Raw genomic sequence first — 24512 nt, 5'->3', positions numbered from 1 at the left:
TCAATAGCTATTCACACTTACACACTTGTGTTGGGATCTTCCCTGCTATTTGCACACAATTGTCCTGAATAGTCTTTATCACTGAAAGGTAGAGGGCTTTTGTATAATAGAGGATGTAACTGGTTATTACTCCTGTGAATCTGAAATGCATTTCTAGAGTAGCAGTTCTTAATCGTAGTTAAACCTCAGAATCACATGCGGCACTTTTCAAAAGCACAGATTTGTAAGACACCAGCTCTAGACCTATGGGCTCCAGAATCTCTGAGCACAGACAGAATCTGGGCCCAGGGATATTCTAACAGCTTGATCACCTCTCCCAAATTAAGAACAACTTTCCTCACTGGTTCTCCAAGTCTCCAATTTGCTCCATGAGGCTATCAGAGCCATTTAAGTGTTCTCATCATGTCAGTCACCAAGGTAAAGTTCCTGAATGGTTTCTCTCTTCTAGAGCAGCATTTATCTATTAAGGATATGAATCAGAATCACTGGAGAAGGTTAAAGAACAAATCTTTATGGTCACATCCTATTCCAGCAGTGGAGCCTAAGAATCTGTGTTCGGGATCAATGCCTGAGTAAGAAAATCCTTCTTCACTTCTTTTTCTTGTTCTGCCTGTTTCTCTCAAGACTCTTATGGGAAAGAGTGATTAGGGCTGGAATTGAGTGTGCCTGGTTCTCCTAACAAAAATATATCTTAATAATACCTTAATATTCCTAACAGAAGTTTAAAAGCCCTTAAAAGATGCTCCATGTTATTTTTCAGTCTTGGATAGATTTTGCTGTGGACACTAATTATACACTGGTTTTTTTGGTTGTGTCTGGACTGAATTTAAAGACAATACAACCATTTTCTCAATAGCAATATGCCACAAAAACAAAACCCAAACAAAACAGAACTCATCTCCTTTGACTTTACTTTTTTCAAGGGCAGTGCTCTTTAGAAATAGTCTTTAATTGTATCCTAGTACCACTGTTGAGCCTGGGTGATACTGAGAGCCAAGACTCTACAGTTCATCATGTCTAAGGAGGAATGGAACAGGTACTATCACACAGGCGTAGACCGCAGTCAATTCTCATTATTTGTGGTAGCTACATAAAGTTGCCAAGCTCACTCAACTAGCAAGGACTGAATCTCTGCTCATAGGGGAAAAACAGAGTTAGGTTCCTATAAGCCTCTGGTCACAACATCTTTCATTAACTGAAACACTGTTTGCATTACATAGGTTTGTCTGCCAAATGAATATGTTAAACGTGTTAAAAACATGCTCTTTGCTTTCTTTGTGACACGGGGAAAGATATTTTTTAAATCTTCTGTAGCATGAAGAACCTTTCTGGCTCACAAGTTTAACTTCTCTCACACCTTCTGGGTGTGCAATGAGGACTGATCATTTTCCTGATCCTGAGCCATATAAAGTAAATTTCTTTGGTTTTTGACATTGCAATAATGCTGCCTGCTATACTTCCTTTTGGCCTCCATCTCACAAATCCATAAATTTATTCCTTTTCTATCTTCTCCATAGTGTCATCTTGCACTATATGTGTTACTTTAGCACTTTCCAGAGCAGTCTTATGAGCAGATTGAAGAAGTTCTTCTTTCTTTCTCTAAGTGCACTGGGTTGTTGACTCATTAACATTGAACTCATGCCAGTGGCTCAAAACTCAGTCCTGAAACAAGTTTATCTGACACACATGACTCTCCATCAAGGTGTATCACAGCTTTCTTTTCTTTTTGGTCCTGGGGATTGAACTCAGAGCACTCAACCACTGAGCCACATCCCCACCCCTATTTTGTACTTTATTTAGAGACAGGGTCTCACTAAGTTGCTTAGCTCCCCACTTTTGCTGAGGCTGGCTTTGAACTTGAGATCTTCCTGCCTCAGCCTCTCGAGCTGCTGGGATTACAGGCGTGTGCCACATGCCCGGCCCTATCACAGCTTTCTTATACTTAGGGTCAGCAGAAGGCACTTCAGTATTGCACTGTGATAGAGGGGTGCATTTTAAACAGCAAAATCACCAAAAACAAGCACAAAAATACTAAAAACATGGCATTGGTAGACTGTAAAAAGGACACTAGTATACAGTATGAGAACTGAGATAAGAAGACAGAGTTTTTGATCTCAGTAGGAAATGTAAGTGGTAAGATGACTCTAATTTTTCACCTCTCTGTGAATTTCCAAAAATAACCATGAAAGCATCGATTTGGGATTACAAATAAGTTTTAGTTAGTAGGTGAATTCATGAACACAGAATCTGTGAATAATGAGGATTAATCGTACATATTGGGGAACTTCTCAGGTAACTAAGCTATTTTTAGTAATGTGTTAGTGTTAAAAGCTCTCTACATAATTCTTTTGTTGTAAAAGCAAGACACATTAGATGTGATAATTTTATAAAACTTATTTGAACAAAGCAGGCAATGTTTAATCTTTTAAAAATATTTCCCTAGTCAAAGCAAACAATGAGCTTATAAATAAATCATATTTTGATGTCTCTATAGTAAGAAGTGGCCAACATCTGTTATCTGATATCCTACTGTCAACGGGACACATGTTGGAATTGTTTTCTCCCTCAGACCAAAGGCACACATTGTTCACGCCACTCTGAACCTCTATCCATCAGATCCAAAAGACAGCACATTGTCTGTACTTGATGTGTGTAGTAAACAGTTCATTTTGAATGACCCTCTCCTACACTGGGACTATCTGTAGAAAAAGTCCATGTGAACACAGTCACAGCTAAACTCAAAACAGACTAAGTGGTAGAATATGTCACATGTATCTGTCTCAAGACAGAGGTAGCAGCATGGCTCTGCCTCACGACACATACTGGTACCTAACATTTGAAATACACATGCTCCTTCTCGTAGTTGTTTTGTCTACTGACTCATGGTTAACAATCTCTTCTGTCACTTACTTTCTGACTTAATTTAAGAGATTAATGATTATTTCTTTTAAGTGCCATTATTCTTTAGAGATTACAGAGTAGTCAAAAGACTCTTCTTAGACCCCAGACACACACATTCTTAAAAACTGTTTCACAGTCACCTGTGAATACCAGTTTCTTTAGCATCCTACTCAGGCCCATTCCATGTTTCACCTGGATGTGACATCACTTACTTTCCAGCTCACTAATGAGTTGATTATTGTGTAACTTGACAGCCCGGTGCTGTTCCACCTGATCTTCCAATTCGAATATGGTTTCTTTCATGTCTTTTATCTCTGCATCACTCTCTGATGCTTTCTCTTGCAGTTTTAGGCTGGTTCTGCTCAGCTGTTCTGCTTGATGATCACAGATCTCCTTCAGGTAAGAATAATCTTTTTCCATCTAGAACAGAGAAGGTTCCCCAGTTAGTGTAATAGCAAAGAAGTTCACCAAAAAGTAGCAGAAAGGCTGGCTCGTGCAACAGCAAAGGATGCTCTTGGCATGTAATGTTTCTTGCGTTCTTAGTCTGAGAAACAGACAAGGCTGTGAATGTTCAGGAATACGTGTGTATCCAAATGGCTGCATTTTGTGCCCCTTTTCACAAACAGAAGGAAAGCTACATGTACTTAAAATAAATGTCTTTCCCACACCAGGGTAGAACACTGTTTTTGTGAGAGGCGCTGGTGCTACCCTGGTAGGAGGGATGGGATGCCCGGTGTGGCTGCCCCATCTTCTATCTGCTATGGAGCAGCGCCCTCTGCTGGTGAGACACAAACAATGCTCCTGAAACCTGACCAATCTGCAAATCCCCCAAATCTCAACCCTAAGATACTTGTTGCAGCTTTTCTTTGGAGAAAATAAAACACAAGTGTGATAGACAGCACAGAACATAGAAATGTGCATGCCCCATAAACAGAGGAGTAGCACATAAAAGTAATTTCATCTGTTTTTTTTTTTTTTAAAGAGAGAGGAGAGAGAGAGAGAGAGAGAGAGAATTTTTAATATTTATTTTTTAGTTCTCGGCGGACACAACATCTTTGTTGGTATGTGGTGCTGAGGATTGAACCCGGGCTGCACGCATGCCAGGCGAGCGCGCTGCCGCTTGAGCCACATCCCCAGCCCCATCATCTGTTTTTAATTATTACAAGTTGTAATAATTAACACAGAAAAAGCACTCCAAATAATGAAATAACCATTCACCCAGATACACTTAACAATAGTTGAGTTTTGCCACATTTGCTAAATCTTTTACTTTATTAATATTTGTTAACACGTCAACCTTCTCTCCCACCTCCAAGAGTGATAAGCATTATCCCCAAATTGATGTGTGATCATACTTTGAAGGGTTTTCCACTTTTATAATAAATATATGTCCCCATGATAATGCGTAGTATTGTCCTGGATATTTAAAAACTTTTACACAAATGATATATTATGTTTTTTTCATGTACAATATTATACTGAGGTATATAATAAGTAATATGCTTTTGTCTTGTACTATACAATTCTTATGTTCTTATAACTTGTTTTTTTTCTTTTTATTTTGTTTTTGGTGCTGGGGATTGAACTCAAGGCTTTCTCCATGCAAGGCTTGTAACTTGTTTTTTAACTGGGTTTTGGAGAGGAATCCATATTGCTACACATCTCATTGGGTCATTACTTTAATTACTACATATTATTATTCCCCGTCTGAAAATATTGATTAATTCATTATTTTGAACAACATGGCAATAAACACCATTGACCCTTTTCTAAAGTCCTTTAATGGGTATTATTACATAGCTGTATATTTAGGGGAGTGATCTAAACTTGATACCCATAGATTTCTTCCCAGGTAGCTTTTTTGGGGGGAGGGGTTTCAGGGACTTCATCTGCAATTTTTTTCCAACTGCATTTCATGTGCAAAACCTTCTGGCTGTGAACTCTATGGGGATAAGGACTTCATCTGCTGTATTCACCACTGTATCCCCTGTGCCTAAAGGTCAGACACAGAGGAAGCAATAGGGGGATACAGCTCAGTTGGTAGAGTGCTTGCCTTACATGCACAAGGCCCTGGGTTCAATCCCCAGCACTCTCCCACCAAAAAAAAAAAATGTAGTTGATGAATGAATGAACAAACAGTGAAGGGCAATCCTGCAGTGTTTTTCACTTGGGAAGCTGTGGATGAATGGATGGAAGAATGGAAGGAAGGAGGAAGTGGGTAGGTAACAAGAAGTAAGAAAACTAATAAGAGAACCAACACTGCCAAAGTATACTACCTGTGCTAAGGGTCAGCATTGCTCTGTGAAACTTGTTATTTCTTTTTTTCTTTTCTTTTTCTTTTTTAAAGACAGTGAGAGAGAAAGAGAGAGAGAGAATTTCAAAATTTATTTTTCAGTTTTCGGCGGACACAACATCTTTGTTTGTATGTGGTGCTGAGGATCGAACCCTGGCCGCACGCATGCCAGGCGAGCGCGCTACCGCTTGAGCCACATCCCCAGCCCCCTGAAACTTGTATTTCAATTGTAAAAATGTGTGGCTCTGGACTGTGACATAGAATATATCACTGCAGTTTGTGGTCAAAATATTTGAAAGCTGATGTTCATTAAAATGGTTCCAGCTCCAGACTCTGGGAGCTGGACTACCAGGTTTTAAATCTACCATATCAAACCTTTTATCTTTTTAATCCCTCTGCCTGAACAATGGGATGGTTCAAGAAGTAATGTACTCAGAAAGTTTATCACAGTACCTGATACATAGTAAGCACTTAATAAGAGCCACTCTTTATCTTATAATGAGCTGAGGTATACAATATGAATAATAATATAGGTCCATTCAACCAAGAAAATCTCAATTTGTTGAAAAAGCCAGAAGTCTCATGATCTTAACAATAGCTATTTTGTGAAACAGAAGACAATTTCAAGGAGAAGCAGCCACAACATTTTAAATACAGAAGGCTAAAGTCTGAAGGGATCTGGAGAGCAGTAAGGGAAGGCAGCCTTTGTTGGGAAGAGTCAGGCAGAGGAATGTTATCTGAGTTCTAGAAATATGCATGAAATTGTCTGGGATGTCTGTGAGTCAGTTGAGCAACGGAACCCAAAGACTGAGCACACCAAGGAAGGTCTGAGGATGTGAGGGCGATCTGGCTGCGACATCTGTCACCCCACTGATCGCCAGGGTTGATTCGGCTGATCTGGCTGGCTAGGCGGGTGTCCCCTTCCTCCCTCACCGCTCCATGTGCGTCCCTCCCGAAGCTGCGCGCTCGGTCGAAGAGGACGACCTTCCCCGATAGAGGAGGACCCATCTTCGGTCAAGGGTATACGAGTAGCTGCGCTCCCCTGCTAGAACCTCCAAAAACAAGCTCTCAAGGAAGGTCTGAGTGCAACCAAGGCTGCTGGACCCTTTATAGACTCCCGTGTCCCTCTATTTCTCATGTGTTGGCTCATCATAATCATGGGCATCAAAGAGTGGTGACATGGCATAGTGATGGGTACAGTGTGGACTGCCAGGTCAGTAAATCTATATAAATCAGCTACTGTTTCAAATGCACTGATCAATTCTTGATTTGGGAGTAATTCTCTCAATTTAACAGTGTATTCCAGAAAGATACTGGAAAAAAAAAAAAAAAGGAAGAAAGAAAGAACAGGAGGCTGAGGCAGGAGGATCACAAATTCAAGGCCAGCCTTAGCAACTTAATTTTTTTTTAAATTTATTTATTTACTTATTTTTTTAGTTCTCAGCAGACACAACATCTTTGTTTGTATGTGGTGCTGAGGATCGAACCCGGGCCGCACGCATGCCAGGCGAGCGCGCTACCGCTTGAGCCACATCCCCAGCCCCTTAGCAACTTACTAACTTACAGAGGCCCTAAGCAACTTAGTAAGATCCAGTCTCAAAATTTAAAAAAAAAAGTGCTCCTGGGTACAATCCTCAGTACCTAATAATAATAATAAATAATAATTATACAAATATAATAATAATGATAATAAATAATAAAATAAATATTTTATTATTATAAAATGTTTTAAAGAAAAGTAAAAATCAAAAGCCCTTAAGTAGCCTCAACACTTCTTACAGGGACTCGATAAATAACAGGCTGGTGTTTTAATATTCATTTCAAAGATTAACAAAGAGAGGGAGAAATTAAATCACTTGAAAAGAATAGTCCTGTGTATCAAGTAGCTGAGAACAAACCTTTTATTTTCATGACTGTTAAGAGTTCTAGGCTGCCTTTTATGTTGGCTTTTCTGCTGGCCAGCAACACAAACTCCTTTGAATTTTAGCTTCTCTGGATCAGGAATTACACTATCAGACACCCAGCAAGGTGATTTTTCCCTTGAAAAGAGAAATCTCTTCCATGGATTCCAAACATCTCTCATCTTTGAAAATCAACTTCTTGTGGCTGGGGTTGTGGCTCAGTGGTAGAGCCCTTGCCTAATATGTGTGAGGCACTGGGTTTGATCCTCAGTACCACATAAAAAATAAAATAGGAAAAAAAAAAGAATATTCCATTATTATAAAAAAAATCAACTTCTTCAGAAATGGTGCTTTAAGATTATATTACAAGTAGATTCAAAGGAATTTCCCAGGAACACCAGGACTTCCTGAGGAGAGGGCAGTGAAAGCCATTCCCGACGGCCTAAAATTGTCAGTGGCACGTGGCAGCAGAGGTAGCTCCACAGCCCAAGGGCAGTGCTGGGAGCACACAGCCAGGGCAGCTCTGAGACCAGACCCACTGAATCTTGGCAAATGTCACTATCTCCCAGCGCTCAGCCAGATACTGAGCTTGGGGAAAAGATTCTACCACAGGTCAGGTTCCCTGGAAACATGTAGAGATGGAGAGGTGGACACGGGAAGTTTATTGAGAACTGCCTGGGAGTGGGAGAGGGGTGTCCAAGCTGTGGAAGAAAGAAGCAGAACCATGAAATTGTCACACAAAGACTTCAGTTAATCCCCTGGGGATTAACCCGAAGGATGCCCCTCAGTACTGATCCAGATGGAAGCAAAGCCTGGAGCTTGGTCCTCCTGGGGCTTAGCCACAGTATGGGCTACCCTGTGGAAGGCAGCTCTCCTCAGCAGAGTTAAGTCCTGGCAGGAGGGCATGCTACAGTCCTGGAGAGCTCCTGGGAGTGGTGCCCCCACCTCTGCAGATATTAGAGAACACTGTGGTGCCACATACACACATCTAGATTATCTTCTTGGGGAAATGAGTAACTGGTCAAAATAGTTTTACCATTAGGTCAATCGACTACAGTGAATAAAGACCTCCACAAGGCACATCTGTTTATCTTTGTTGGGTAAGATGAAGTATAAAGGAAATCAAACTAAGAACCAAGGTCCCATCTTACACAAACTAGTCCCAAGAACAGAAAATTTCAAATAAAGAGAATACACTAAGGAAACAGGTTTACAGCTAACCTAGCAATGTTTCAGTATAGAAGAAACTAGGAATTCACTACATCAAAATCAAAGCATCCTGCAAGACGAAAATATGGTTTAAATATTTTAGTGTTGTGGTTCTTCTTCTTTTTTTTTTTTAAATATCTTTACTTCATTTATTTATTTCTATTGGTGCTGAGGATGGAACCCAGCGCCTCGCATGTGCTTGGCTCTACCGCTGAGCCACAACCCCAGCCCTGCTGTGGTTATTCTTAATAGGTTCTCAAGCAAAGAACTTTTTTGAAAAATCAGACCCTGCCTTTCATACATCATTTCATCATTCAGTCATGTATGAATAACATAGAGACATAGGCAGATGTAGTTATATCACTGTAATAAATTCTAAATAAATTCCAATATCATTAAAGTTGTATAGATAGTTCTGTTAGAAACCAGCAAAGGTGGATAAGTTATGTTGCCAATAGCAAGGTACATGGCTTGTAAAATAAACCCTCTGTACTGCTTCTTATGTAAGGATGTTGCGTTTTTGTTTGTTTGTCTGTGGTACCAGGGATGGAACCCCGGGCCACACCCATGCTAGGCAAGTGCTCTACCACACCCATAGCCCAGTTTGTCATTTTACTTGGCTTTTGACTGAATCTGGTGATTATACTGTCTATTTGATAAAAATGATCCTCAATACTAAAAAAAAAAAAAGTAAATCATCTAGGAAGGAAGAAAATAAAGACATTAAGATCCAAACCCGGGCTGGGGATGTGGCTCAAGCGGTAGCGTGCTCACCTGGCATGCGTGGGGCGCTGGGTTCGATCCTCAGCACCACATAAAAAATAAAAAAATAAAGATATTGTGTCTGCCGAAAACTAAAAAATAAATATTAAAAAAAAATTCTCGCTCTCTTTAAAAAAAAAAAAAATCCAATCCCGGGGCTGGGGCTGGCACTGGGGTGGGGGCTCAGTGGTAGAGCACTTGTCTCGCATGTGTAAGGCTCTGGGTTTGATCCTTAGCACCATATAAATAAAATAAAAAGGCACTGTGTCCTCCTACAACTAAAAAAAAAAAAAAAAAAAAAAAATCCAACCCCCACACATTCCAATAGTGACTTCTTTTTCAACAAACCTCAGAAATGTGAAATGTGTAACTAGGGAAACATCCTAGTTGCCTATAGTTTTACTGCTTCTAAAGGGACAAAAGGGTCTAAGGAAGGCCTTAGGTACAGGAAATGAAGTAGCTCCTGGCCTTGAGATCTTTGGCCTAAAGCTGAGGGGTCATCTATGGCCAGACAGGCAGGTGCTGACGGGAGCTCAATGAGCAGGCCTGAATACCTTCTTTGCTTCAACAGACAGCACTCCTCCGCAAGCTGCTCCAGGAAACAGCACAACCACATGTGCAACCACACAAGAGGAGGACTGGGGAATGGACCAAAAGGCCTCTTTCCAGGGATCCCCAATATCATATTGGACACCAAACCCTAATGGGCCTACCTCCTAGAATATCTGATGTCTAAATGTCTTTCAAATCCTGTCCTCCCTTCTATCTTGTCCCCTCTTCAGTCCTTCATTCTTTCTTACCTAACTATGGCTAAAGCAATCTTTCTTTCTTTTTTCTTTTTTTGGTACTGGGGATTGAACTCAGGGGCACTCGACCACTGAGCCACATCCCCAGCCCTATTTTGTATGTTATTTAGAGACAGGGTCTCACTGAGTTGCTTAGCGCCTCGCTTTTGCTGAGGCTGGCTTTGAACTTGTGATCCTCTTGTCTCAGTCTCCCAAACTGCTGGGATTACAGGAGTGTGCCACCGCACCCGGCTAGCAATCTTTCTTTTGTCCTTTTTAAAATAGATACTTTTTAGTTATAGGTGGACACAATACCTTTACTTTATCTTTACATGGTATGGAGGATCAAGCCCAGTGCCTCACGTGTGCCAGGCGAACACTCCACCATTGAGCTCCAGCTCTAGCCCAGCAATCCTTCTGAATCTGGGATTCTCTCACTCCCTTGTTGAAAATTCCTCAAACCAAAAGCACAAACCACAACAAAACAATAACTTGGACTTCATATAATTAAAATTAAAACAAAAAAAATTGTGCCTTCAAGGACATTAAAAGACAGTAAAAAGATAACCCACAGAATGGAAGAAGATATTTACAAATTACATCTCTGATAAAGCATTATATTCAGAATATGTAAAGAATTCTTAGAACTCAACCGTAAGACAAAAAAAAAAAAAAAAATGTGTGAGGGATTTAAATTGTTTCTCCAAAGATGATATACAATTGTTAAGTATGTACATGAAAAATGCTCAGTACCATTAGACACTGAGGAAATGACTAATGTCATCTTTGGGGAGGTGCATATCAAACTTTAGACAGCTTACACAAAAAGACAATAACAAGGGAGAGGAGGGGGTGGCAAAAGTGGAACCCAAACACTTTGCTGGTGGGAATATAAAATGGTGTGACCACTCTGAAAAACAGTTTGAGAGTCCCTTACAAATTTAAATACAAGCCAGGTGTGGTGGCGCACACCTGTAATCCCAGTGGCTTGGGAGGCTGAGGCAGGAGCATCTCAAGTTCAAAGCCAGCCTCAGCAAAAGCAAGAAGCTAAGCAACTCAGCGAGACCCTGTCTCTAAATAAAATACAAAATAGGGCTGGGGATGTGGATCAGTGGTCGAAAGCCCCTGAGGAAAAACAAAGTTAAATATAGAATTAAATGATCAGGAATTCCACTCCTAGGCATATGCCCAAGAGAAATGAAATATATTAATACAAAAGGCTGTATGCAAACATTAATAGCAATAGTATTTGCAATAACCAAAAAGGTAGAAACAACTTTCTCATCAACTGAATGGATAAACAAAATGTGATGGATTTATACAATGGAATATTAGCTATGAAAAAGAATGAAGTACTGACATAGGCTACAATGTGGGTGAACCTTGAAAGAACTGCACTGAGTGAAAAAAAATAGATGATAAAAGTCACATAGTATATGATTTCATAAAATGTTCAGAAGAGGCAGATCCAAAGAGTCACAAAATAGATTAGAGGTTGCCAAAGGATGGGAGGGCAAAGGTGATATGGGGGAAGCATGTTATGGTTAGCATATGTGTCTCTCAAAAGCTCCTGCTAATGCAGGAATATACAGAGGTAAAACTATTAGATTATGAGAGCTGTAACTTAGTCAGTCCATCGCATTTGAATGGACTGGGTGGTAACCATAAGCAGGTGGTGTGGATGGAGGAGGTGGGTCACAGGGGGTGTGCCCTTGAAGGTTGCATCTACTCTGCAGTCCCTTTTTCTTGGATCTTCTCTCCAGCTGCCCTGAGGGAGCAGCTCTCCTCTCTACCTCACATGTCCCCCATGATGTGCTGCCTCATCTTAGGCCCAGAACAAATGGAGTCAGCCCTCTATGGACTGAGACCTGTGAAACTGTGAGGCCCCGATAAATTTTTTCTCCTCTAAGTTGCTCTTGTTAGACATTTTGGTCACAGTGACACAAAAGTTGACTCAAACGGCGGTGACTTTAATACGTGGTACAGATTTCTTTACTGGGTAATAAAAATGATGTAAAATTGATTGTGGTAATGGTTATACAACCATGAGAATATACTAAAAATTACTGGCTTGTACATTTTCTGAATTATATCTCAATAAAGCTGCTATTTTTAAAAAAAAAATCCTTCTAAGACTTACTATGTCTTGAGGGTGAAATTCAATCTACGTGGTTGGCATTTCTTCCTGTTCACTTCCAGGGACCATCCTATGCAATCCAGCAATGACAAAAAAATGAGCATTACTTCCTCAAGGGCCAGGTTTTCTGGCCTTAGGACTTGTTATTGTCTTCTAGTGACATTCCCCAGTCCCTACCCCCAACACTTCACCTGGTAAACTCATTCTTACCCCTTCTCATGATTCAGGCTAGAAGTCAAACAAAAACATTTCTTGATGATTCAGGTTTTTGCTGTAAACTTTCTCACACTATTATAATCAAGTAAAATTCTTCTAGTAAATGAGGCTTTGTTTTTTCAGTGGGGGGAAAAAAACAGCATTGGCCTAAGACCACATGGTATTAGAGTCATTAGGTCTGCTTTATATATTTTCCTATCTCTTTGCTTTCAGTAACCAGAAAGCCATATAAATCAGTGATTAAAGACAGACATGTTGCTGGGTGCAGTGGCGCATGCCTGTAATCCCGGCAGCTCAGGAGGTTAAGGCGGGAGAATCTCAAATTCAAAGCCAGCCTCAGCAACAGCAGCAAAATGCTAAGCAACTCAGTGAAACCCTGTCTCTAAACAAAATACAAAATAGGGCTGGGGACGTGAACAAGTGGTCAAGTGCCCCTGAGTGCAGTCCGTACCAGTTCAGCTCCTGGTACACCCCCCCCCACACACACACACACAAATATCTAGGCATGTTGAAGTCAAACCCAGTTTTGATCCTGGTTTCATCAATTAATTAATTAGGCTAATATTGACAATATCTACTATGTAAGGTTATGATGATTATAGTCTCTAAAAGTGCCTAACACATATAAAGCATTAAAATACTAGCTATTATTATTAAAATATGATAAAATTTGTTTTGAACATATTGATAAATTATAGCAGTCTCTTTTAATTCCACTGTAAATTTCTTTGCCATTCATTCACTTATTCACTGACAAGTATTTGCTGAATACCTAATATGTGGAAGAAGCAGCAATGCTAAAATTATATACAGCATAAAAGTAAACAAACCTGGAATGACAGCTTGAGTAACTCTGCCATGAGTAAGGATGTGTGTTGTATTTGTTGTTTTTGTTTTGATATCTAGGTTGGCTACTATAAAACAACGTCTGCTTCATTCTTGGCCACACTGTGAACAGGCACTGCTGATACTGATAGCTATATTGCATTCTTACTGACCTAAGTTTAAATTTTTCTTTCCTTTTTGCAATGCTATTCTGCCAAGGGAGAAGAGAATATGCTAGTTTATTTACACTTCTGTTATGGAAAAGACTGATGGAAAACTCAAAGATGTAGAATAAAAATCTGGATTTTACCTTTGGGAACTCACAGGCAAGCTGAGGAAGCAGGGGCTGTGTGCTGGGAATGGCACTGGCAGTAGCAGAGCCCCATAAAAGTGCTGCTCCAAGAATGTACACAGGAGGGAGATGTTGGGGCAGCTCTAGGACTCCCAGAGTCCTGAGGCCACATTCAAGGACAAGAATGGTGCTCGGGCCTTATCTCATTAAAAGAACTAACATGTCTAAGAAGAAAAATGAATTTGTCACAGGGGATGAAGTTCTGGCAAGGAAACTCAGAAAAGGGGCAGCCCATGTAGGTCGGCAGTGAGGAGCCCCCTCCTCCAGTGGAACCACAGTAGGTTTAGGAGGCAGAGCCACAAGTGTTCTGTGTTCCGATCCCCCACAAGACCGGATTTCTTCTCCACCAAAGTTCAGCTTCAACCCTTCCCTCTGAGTTTCAGAGATTGATCTGCTGGGAAGAACCTGGTATATACCCACAATATGTCACTACTGTGTTTGGGGCCATGTCGCTGTTATATCTCACATAATAAGGGACACAAGGGCATTCTAGCTGTGTAATTTAATCTTTGTGAACTTCAGCTCCTAGTGCACAGCCAGGCAGGAGGAGGCCTTCGGCAAATTTCCCTGCAGGCCTCTCCTCATGTTGCCACCCTGAGGTGCCTCCTTTGAGTCTACCTCCTCCAGGCTTCCACAGGACAGCTGCAGCAGGCTGTTTATAGAACTTCCTCACTTGCCTTCCTCCTCGTTGATGTTTTGCGGCCCGAAAATGGGGTAAATTATGTCTCAATTGAAGAGGAATGAAATCTCCATATCTTTGGGTAAGTAACCTTAACCCGTCACCAGTCCATCATTCAGGCACAGGAGAAACGAATGAATATTCTCCAAATTTCCCCTGAACTCTACACAATAGATTTGCTAATACTTCAAAGCACATCCTGAGGTGCTATGAAGGGCAAAGGCTTTCACACAGAGATCCTGGTTGATCTAGAACAATATCATTTGTTGAAAGAAGCCATGAGAGGAGTTAATGATCCAATGGAGCTGAAGGCCTCTTTGAAGAAGTGTCCCCATAGCTAAGACTGAAAGCTGCAGAAAACACCAGGCAAGAGAGACAGAGAGACCACTAAACAAACACCCAGAGGCAGGCAAGGACTCAATCTAGCTGGTTCTGGGCAAGGAGGGAAACAGTGGGGCTGAGACTAGAGTATAGGGATGCCAAGCTGCTGGGCTCTGGGCATCCATGAAGTGTTTGATGAAATGGGAAGCCGCTGAAGGACTTACATGATTAGGTCACCATGAGTGCCTTGTGGAAAAAAGTAAAGATATGGAGTCCTGTGGGGAGGCTGTCAAACCCCCCTTTTTTCTTTCTATGGGAACCTCAATTTTGTTTAAGAATCAGGTTATGAACTTATTTCAAAAGCAGTGGGCTGGGATGTAAATGTGGTCTTTTTTTTTTTTTTTTTTTTTTGGTAGTGCTGGAGATTGAACCAGGGCCTTGTGCATGCAAGACAGGCACTCTACCAACTGAGCTATATCCCCAGCCCACAAATATGGTACTATTTTGACCAATCAGACATAAAGAGAAAGAAATTGGGGGAAGCTTCCAGGGAACCAGGTTCTACTCATAGAACTGAGAGGTCTGAGGAGATGTTTTCTGCCTGGAACCACAACATGTGGTTAAAAAGGCCCAAGGAAGCTGAGCTACCCTGTACCCTTGGCAGGAGGGTCAAGAATAATAGAACAGAGCTACCAGCCCATAGCCCTGGAATTATGGAGCCCCGGAACCACTGCTAGCAACTGCCTGAATTCTGACCTCAGAGAATGGAAGCAGCGAGTACGTCAACTGGCGTACACCATAGACACTGGAGTTTTCTGTTTTATGGTGTCCAAGGCATCACCTGGACCACCTGATTACTTAAGGTTTTAAGATCTCTTAAGTCCTTAAGACATTCTATTCTGAAGTCATGGCCATAGGATTATTCACTCATTATATCTTTCTCCCAAATTCCAGTTCTGCAATCTTTGCCCAGAGGTTGCTCTAATCAGTTTGGCCTCAGAATCAACCTTGGTTACACACTGATCACTTTGACTCTACTGGGCTCCCCTGACCACCCACAGTGAGTGGTTATTTATAATCGTCTTACTTCTTTGGAGGAGAACCATGAGTTTCTGAAGAAAAAGCTAGTTTCTAAGCATACCAACTATAAGCTTTAAGGTCTCAGTATTTTTCTTTTAAAACTTCTAAGTTTCAAGCCTAGTCAAGAAAATCTATTGTAAAATCAAGATCCCAAACAACTGAAAAAGGTGAAAGTCAAAAAATTTAAACCTGGCACAGTGGCATATGGTATATGCTTGTATTTCTGGCTACTCAGGGGGTTGAAATACAAGGATTCCTTGGTCCCAGGAATTTGAAGACAGCCTGGGAAACACTCTGAGACCCTGTCTCAAATAAATAAATAAAATAAACTTAAAGCTGGGTTGTCAAGGGCTGGGGAAAAAAAAATAACTACAAGCTGTTATCTGGCTACAGGGGCTACCTGGGTACCTAAATGCCTCACAGGAAGCTGAGGCTTTGGGGTCCTGTAGACATCACACCCTTTTTCAAAATTATACAGAAGTGTCTTACATAAGCTGCCAGAAAAATGTATAGGGAATCTACCAGAGAAAATGAAAAGAATGGAGATATTGGGGTTAGGGATATGGCGAGTTGGTAGAGTGCTTGCCTTGCACGTATAAATCCCTGGGTTCAATCCCCAGCACCACAAAAAAAAAAAAAAAGAATGGAGATATTATTAGTGAACTGCTAAGACAAATAAATACAAGGAAGAAAAATCCTATGAAACAAAAACATAGTTATTATAAAAATTCTAGGAAAAGTACTATATACTATCCAAAAAGAAGTACATTTGAAGACTTCAGAGATTCTTTTGAGTCATTAAGTTACATATTTGAATTTCTCTTATAGATTCACTAACTCTGTTAACTCTATCAGGTGAGGTAAATCTGTTAACTATTAGATTGTAGGGTGGGTTGATATTGCTTTTCCCCTTTGTAAATACACGACTTTATTCTTTTATCGGATCTACTTCTTCTGCCAAGAATTAGAGTGGATGAATATGATGCTCAAGGGATAAAGTACTGATCACCAAACAGTCTGCTCAGTGATAAATAGAACAGTCCACTCTGGCAGCTGCTTAAAGTCATCATATGTGAAGATTCTGGGCAAAAATGTCAAGCGAAATGATGAGCACTGAAGAATTAGGATTCACTCCAGGAATGCCAAGATGACTTAACATAGGACTAACTACCTTAGAGAATCTGTTATTGTAATTCACCTCTGTAACAAAATAAAGGAGAAAAAAGCAATGTGATGGCACAAAAATAGATGTCAGTAGATACAGAAAGAATTTAACCCTTATCCTTTATTTAAAAATCAGACACGACTTATCAAAACACTTACAATAACATAATACAGGTTATGTACCAAATGTTTACAACAAAAATAATTAATGATGAAATGTTAAATGCTTCATTTTTGGCACAAAACCAGAATACACCCGCCATCATACTTCTGCTCAACACAGTGGATGGAAAGAGGCCTGCCTGAGGTCATAAGACTTGTCACTGGGCAAGTCAGGAAGACCCAGTCTAACACTTATATCTTTAATTCTGTGCTAAAATTGTTCCTGTTATCCTTAAGGCATGGGTCGCTTAAGCAACATCATTTGAATTCACAATTGCCGAGGGATTAGCTGATATTCTACAGTGGGGATACAATAAGCTACTATGGTTTGGATATAGTGTGTCCCCACCAAAACTCACAATGAAATTTGATTCCCAACGTAGTGTGATTGGGAGTTGGGGCCTCTATCAGGTGATTAGGTTTGGGGGGCTCTATCCCTATAAACGGATGAATGCAGTCTCATGGGAACTAGACTGGTGACCTTGACAGGAGATTGTTACCAACTAAGCCTGACATCTCCCCTCACTCTCTCACACACAGTCCATCTTCCAAATGCAGAGCTTCTTCTTCCAATTTTCCACCGTTAAGTTGAAGCATAACATGGCCCACACCAGATTTGACCACCTGGTTTTAGATTTTCCAGCCTCTAGAACCAAGAGCCCAAATAAAGCTTTTTTCTTTATAAATTACCTAGTCTCAGATGTTCTGTTAAAGCAACAGAAAACAGAGATGGTCTCTTCCATAGGTATGGATTATACTTTTTCTATGTAAATATAAAAAAGCAGGAAGATTAAGTTACAGATTCACTGCCATTACAAATCAATGTCTTTGCAAACAACAGTGCAAAATCATAGACCTGAGGTCTTGATAGATATAAAGAAACCTTTTGTGGCATCATATCTCATCTTTTACCTCAGACTTTCACCTAAACACTGGCTAAAATCTTTTTCATCTTCCATTAGAATTTGATAACTTTAGTTAGCCAGAAATAAGATATGGAATATATAAATAACAGCTTGATTTTATAACATTTATAATAACTTGATATTAAATATATATATCTTGTGCCTTATATTCTACAGAGAATGCAAATACTTGCCTTTTCCTCCATATCATATTAAGTTTATACCAGAAAATTCTACATTTTATTGTCATTATTTAGCCAAAATCACATGAAAGCAAAAAATTCATGACTTTAAAGAAAGAACAAAGTTAAATGAAGAATTCTACTTAAGAAGCTAGGAAGAAAACAAACAAAAATGTATAAAAAGGGATATAAAAAAATTTTAAATGATAAAAGAAATGTATAAATCAGAAATAGATTCTATAAACAAATCTAATGGGGATCATTGTATTAATGAAAGATATACTCTATTCTTTTTGGCAGAAAGATTAAATAAAACTCTGTCAATACAGGTTTGTATGCATAAACAAACTTGTAAAGGACACACAAAAAATGTTGATAGTTTTTCTTCAAGATGTGATAATAAGGTTATTTATTTATTTTAGTTGTAAATGGACACAATACCTTTATTTTTATTTACTTATTTTTATGTGGTGCTGAGGATTGAACCCAGTATCTCACACTTGCCAGGCAACTACTCTACCACTGAGCTACAACCCCAGCCTCATATTTAGATTATTAGAGGTTATAAAGGTCACTTTTTATACTTTTCTGTATTTTCTAAATCTTCTATAATAAATATTTTATGACAAGAAGTAAGCTACTTTTAAGATACCAAATTATTTCTCACTGATACATATATTCAGTGAGATACCAATCAAAATACCAAAGAGAACAAAGAAGGACTAAAAGAGGACTTGAAAAATGCTCTTTGAGGGCTGGGGATATGGCTCAATTGGTAGAGTGCTTGCCTCACATGCACAAGGCCCTGGGCTCAATCTCCAGCAGCACACACAAACACATACAAAAAGTCCTTGGGGGTGGCGGTGCTGGGGCTGTAGCTCAGTGGCACTGGGTTTGATCCTCAATACCACACAAAAATAAACAAAATAAAGGCATTCTGTCTATCTACAACTACAAAAAAAAAAAAAAAAAAAAAAACCTTTAAAGAAAAAGTCTTTTGGGAGACTAAATATTTTGTAAAAGAGTACTCAGTAATCTTTAAGCAAAATAGATAAATATTCTACTGGGTGACAATGCAAAGCTTCATTTATCTATCTGTAATTAAATGAGTCCCTGGCTAGTAACCTCAAATTCTAATCCTGTGTTTTCAATAAAATACTTATGAATTTAGAACATAGACAATGGTAAAAACTCCTAACACAACATACTACTACGACCATCAGAAAGTCGAACTGCAGAATCAGGATGAGACTGACGGGTCTCAAGACAGATGAAAAGATGCAGAAAAGTCCGCCTAAGAGCTTACAGCACAAATTGCTGCTTGAAACAGTGATAAACCCCCACATAAAGTGAAAAGGGTTTTTATCCTCGCTCCCCAGCAGACCCCTAATTCACAGACCCAAGAGCTTGATGAAGACAGAAACAGGAAGTCATCTTTCTGCACCTACCTTGTGGGGTAGGCAGACTATCTACAATTATTATCAATCTTGCGTCACATAAGAAAATTCCAGAACAATCAAAAGGTCACTTGAAAATGAATGAAGTGATCATTTATTTGATCTTGGGCTACAGAAGATCTTTCTAAATTAAAAAGGTAAAAATAAAATATTTTTAAAGGAAATGATTAACAGATTTGAATGACATAATTTAATACCAAGTGTTGGCAATGGCTCAGGGAAACAAGTGCTCTCATGAACTGCTCGTGGGAACAAATTGGCATAATATTTCTGGAGAGCAATCTGGCTGAATGTGTTGAAAGTCTTTAAAATGTTTATACTCTCTGACTCACCAAGTCAACGTCTAGGAATTTTTCCTGAAGAAATAATCAGAGAGAGACAAAAAAATGTATTTACACTAGTGAAAGACCAGAAAAAAAATAAATATCCAATAAAACACATATGTTTAATAACACAGGACTAGTGAATATAAGATAGTTATATAATAAAGTACTATCTGGTATTTAAAATAATACCTAAAAGAATAACTGATGGGGAGAATATGCTCAGAAAATGTTAAATGCAACAAAGAAAAGTTAATAACATGTACAGGATGGTTCTAAATGTTATTTTCTACAGTGCTGAAGATGAAAGCCCAGGGTCTCATGCACTCTATCATTGACCTATGCCCCCAGCCCTTAATTTTTTTTTAATTCATGAGATATATGCATACATATATTTGGAAGAAAATATTAAAATAGTGGTTGTATTATTTTTTAAATATTTTTTAGGTGTAGGTGAACACAATGCCTTTATTTTTATTTATTTATGTTTATGTGGTATTGAGGATTGAACCCAGTGCCTCACCCATACAAGGTGAGCATTCTACCACTGAGCCACAACCCCAGCCCGTGGCTGTATTATTTCTTGCTGGGAAAATTGGGGACAATTTTAACTGTTACTAATAGCTAAACTCATGATGATAGACTTAGATAACTCAATCATCAAACCTCAGCTTAGCTGTCACTTTTCCAGGAAGTACTACTTCTGCACTACTCCTGCCCTGCCCCCCTCCCATATTATTCTCGTGTCCCTCCTCTGCACTAGACTGCAGCCTCAGCAGAAACTTTTTTTCCTTCGGTATACGATGGAAACCAGGGCCTCATGCATGCTAAGCAAGCATCTACCATTGAACTACATTCCCCAGCCCTATGAAATTCTTTATCAATACATCCTACCATTTGATGTGATTTACTATATCCCCATTATACTTTCAACTGCCTATAGTCAGAAATTTGGGTATTTCCTTTTGAATCTCAATACCAGTCCATCTGGAATCACAGATCTTCAAGCATTTAGAATGCTAGGTTCATGAATGAAAGTAACAGAACAAATGATTCTCTTTGCAACTTTAAGGTCAAGGAGAGCAACGTTAGTAAGGATGAACAAATACCAGGTAAGAGACACCTATTCTTACCTTGGCTAGCAGGCTTGAAACATGTTTAATTTCACCATTTGCCTTTAGCAATTCTTGTCTGAGCTCTGTACAAGACAGTTCCAGTTGATCTTTTTCAGCTCGAGCCACTTCCAACATTTCCTGGACTTTACAGTTCTCTGCTGTCTGCCCCAGGGTACTACTACTGGTCTCCATAGTTTTTTGCTTTTCTCCCTCCAAATGAGACTTCAAGGATCCATTCTCCATCTTCAAGCCTTCCAAGGTAACTCTACATTCTTCCAAAGTTTTGGCCATCACACTATTATTACACCGCTCTAGTTCTAGAAACCCATTAAGTTTTTCATTTTCTTCCTTTAGGTGCTTAACCATGTCTAAAGCTCCTTGGTTTTCCTCCTCAACCTTCCGTAAGCTACAGGTCAACTGCTGCTGAATATTGAGCAACTTCTCTCTTTCAAAGCGGCTCTTCTCAAGAATATCTGTGCACTTCTGCTCCAACTCCAGGATTTTTCCTCCTTGGGCATTGGGCTCTTCATTCTTCACTCGCTCTTGTAAAAGGTTTATCAGTTTCTCATTTTCTTGACTTAGCTGCTCTGCCCTTTCTCGATGCTGGTGAAAGGATGTCTCTAAAATCGTCTTCTCGTCCACCAGTTTCTCGTTCTCAGCTGTCAGTTCCTGCACCATTTGCTGCTGGTCTGATAACTCTTGCAGAGTAGCCTGCAGCTCTTCTGCAGTGCTGTGCTGATTTTCTTCCATCTTGTGTATCTTCTCTGTGAGGGAAGCCAGGGACAGCTCGCTGGTGTTATTTGGGGAATTCCCAGTAGGGGAACACTTGGAGCTCTTAAAAGGGTTGCTAGTGGAGGACAAGGGCCTAGACGGGGTATCTGCAGTGATGTGCTCAAAATCAGAGGCATCTGGTGACAAGGAAGCTTTGGTAACATCGCTGCTCGAGGACCCTGATGTCCGCAATGTATTTCCATGTGTGTTTTTTTTATACTCTTCAATTTCACTTGACAGCTCATTTCCAGTTGGACTTCCAAAGCTTGACTCTTGAGTTATGGATGTTGGGCAGCTGCTGTCACCAATGTGACTTGCTACCCCTTCAGAATTTGGTGACTGCTCGAGGTAAGTCAGTTTCTCCTTCAAGGCCCTATTTTCTTCCTCTAGGTCAGCAAGCTCTTTCTGAAAGATTTTGTTCTTCTCCTCAAGGGCTCTTAATAAAGGTTCTATGTCAGCTGGTGGGGCTGATATCCCATCAACACTTGGGTCCGAAGCATCAGTCCCCTCAGTGCTCAGGGCCCTTCTCTCCTTACATTTCTTTAGTTCACTTCGAAGCCTGTTGATTTCACTGTCTTTGGCTTTGGCTTCTGCCAGAAGTTCCCGAACTTGAGACTCAAGAACAGCTTTTTCTCCACCTTCATTCTCTTGCTTGGATTTTGCTGAAGTGGTCCTCAGGTGCTTGGTAGGGGTCGGGGTTGAGGAGGAAGTTGGACTGGACCCAGATTTCCTTGGGTTGGAGGGACCACGTGGCACAGACCTCTCTCTTGAGACAGTTACTGAGAGTTCTCGGGGAGCTGGAATGCCTGTCCGTTTGGTTGTTGAAACAGCCCCTAAAAACAGAAGGAAAAAAAAATTAAGAAAAACACCAAAAAAGCAAGAACTTTTATAATGGAATGACATCCAAACACGTGGCACAGTGAATGATGTGGCTATCACCTTTCAACCATTCCCTCCTGTTACCCACTTCCTGTTGGGGTTTCTCTATCTCCTCCCACAGCCCTACCCACTTGGGAAAGCTGACTCTCAGTCTGAGCTACTCAGACAATCCTATCGCCAGCTACAGTTGCTGGCACAAAGCAGGGGCACACAGTATATTAATATCAATGGGCACAAGAAAGCTTCTCAGGGCAGGCTGTCAAACATCACTGGATATCAGTAAGAAAGCGCATGAATATGGAATGGCTCGCAACCACTTTGCCCTTGTAAGAGGAAACTGGGATTGCAGACAGCAAGATAGAAAGATGGAAGCCAAATTTTTATTGGCATTGCTGAGCTGCAATACAGATGCCCTGTTGCTGGTCTTTCAGCTACACCAGCCAATGCATATGCTTCATATAAGTCACTATGGAACAGTTTTTCTTTAACTTACAATTTAATACATATAAACTGATACAATGTTGGCAAATAAACAATAGCCATTTGACAAAATACAAATTTATTGAGCATTTCTCAATAAAAACTTGCAGAAAATATCATTAACATATCTGACTGAGCACAACTCTGATTAAGAAATCAGAAGGAGTTGGGGATGTGGGTCAGTAGAAGAGCACTTGCCTAACTAGCATCAGTGAGTTTAACCTTAGTATTAAAGGGGAGGGGTAGTAATTAGAAGACACAATGATATTAAGCAGAAACTGGTCAGACCAATGAAGTATCAATTTTAACACCACTGGAAATGGTATGCTATTTGTAGTCACAGAGAAATAAGAATGAATGGGATAAGGATGTATTATGAATATCTATGGAATAGTTATAAATATTAAAGGGATTCATATGACATTGAAATGATACAGAATTTAGTATATTTATACTGGGAAATATAAGATATAAAGAATTATTTCTTTATTTTCATCTATATAACAGACACATAAAAAATATTCTAGGGGTAAGAACCCAGAAACCATTCTTGTTTGTGCTCTGGAATTGAAGACTAATATCAGAAGTGAAGGGGAAATGAAACTCTTGACCTATTTTACACATGCAACGACCATCAAGGCTGACTGTTGCAATCCTGATAACAAAGGATCCCAGAAGTGGTCACCAATCTCCAGGTGTCTTCAGAATAGAAAGCAGGTGCGGGAGAATGTCCCCCTCTCCAGACAGGCAGCAGATTTAGAACCCAGCCTGACCCAGATGCTCCAACCCACTACCCAGATTGCTAGGGAAAAGGAACAGCCACCAATCTAAACACCTGACTTGGAAGTGATGATGTACAGGCAGGTAGCATACCTTGCTAAGCACCTACCACTAAGTCCTTTTGAAACTTTGATATAATAAAGGCCAAGCTGTCTTATTAATGTACAGAAACTATGATTTTTAAGGTAACTCTTTCAAACTAAGCTCCTGGGACAGACACTGAGTACCACAACAGATTTTTGATACTTTTAGGATCTAGATGCCTCACTTGCATCATATTGAATTACTCAATGAAGAAAAGATCTATTTAATTTTTCTTATAAAATGAAGATTAAAACCACTAAGCAATGAAATATTTTAGTAACAGCAGTTCTCTAGAATGAAGTCATCCTGGCAAGGACTATGATAAACACTGCAAGATAACAAAAGTTTATGCCCAACAGGCATACATGCAAGTCAGGGACTCATTATCACAGCAGCACCTGCCATTCCTAAAATACCACTAAATTCAGGCTCTCCTTTCTTCTTTCCTCCCTCCCTGCTTCTTTCCCCTCTCCCTTCCTTTCTTCTTTCTACCTTCAATCATTTTTTGGTTCTGAAAATGGAGAGAACTCCAACAGAACAACAGAACAAATTATTTCTCGCTATAATTTAATTAATTCCTTACTTTTGGTTCTAAATCTTATCTTGTTCTTCTAAAAAATGTACCTAACCATTCAATTTTTTTTTTCAAATAGCAAACCAAAGTTTATTTATGAACTACATCTAGCGCATTATGAAATATACAATCCAGTTGTATTTTTCATTACATCTATTCTTTTTCTTTTTTAATA

The 24512-nt window shown here is 39.8% G+C and overlaps 1 protein-coding gene across 12 annotated transcripts in view; it reads right to left on the bottom strand.

The window, feature by feature from the left end:
• SPECC1 (sperm antigen with calponin homology and coiled-coil domains 1) overlaps nt 1-24512 on the bottom strand; it is a 280506-nt gene that overhangs the window by 92774 nt on the left and 163220 nt on the right. For all 12 annotated transcript variants that reach the window (XM_081270147.1, XM_081270146.1, XM_081270145.1 and 9 more), the window contains 2 exons: nt 20788-22373; nt 3114-3321 (listed from right to left, as the gene is read on the bottom strand). In XM_081270147.1, the coding sequence (XP_081126273.1) occupies nt 3114-3321; nt 20788-22373 (1794 nt within the window). The remainder of the gene's footprint in view (nt 1-3113; nt 3322-20787; nt 22374-24512) is intronic.

The sequence above is a fragment of the Spermophilus citellus genome (genome assembly GCF_964194105.1).
Source record: "Spermophilus citellus genome assembly, chromosome: 17".
In the NCBI taxonomy this organism is placed as follows: domain Eukaryota; kingdom Metazoa; phylum Chordata; class Mammalia; order Rodentia; family Sciuridae; genus Spermophilus; species Spermophilus citellus.
Note: the sequence above shows the minus strand (reverse complement) of the source record. Positions and strands in the feature narration are given on the sequence as shown.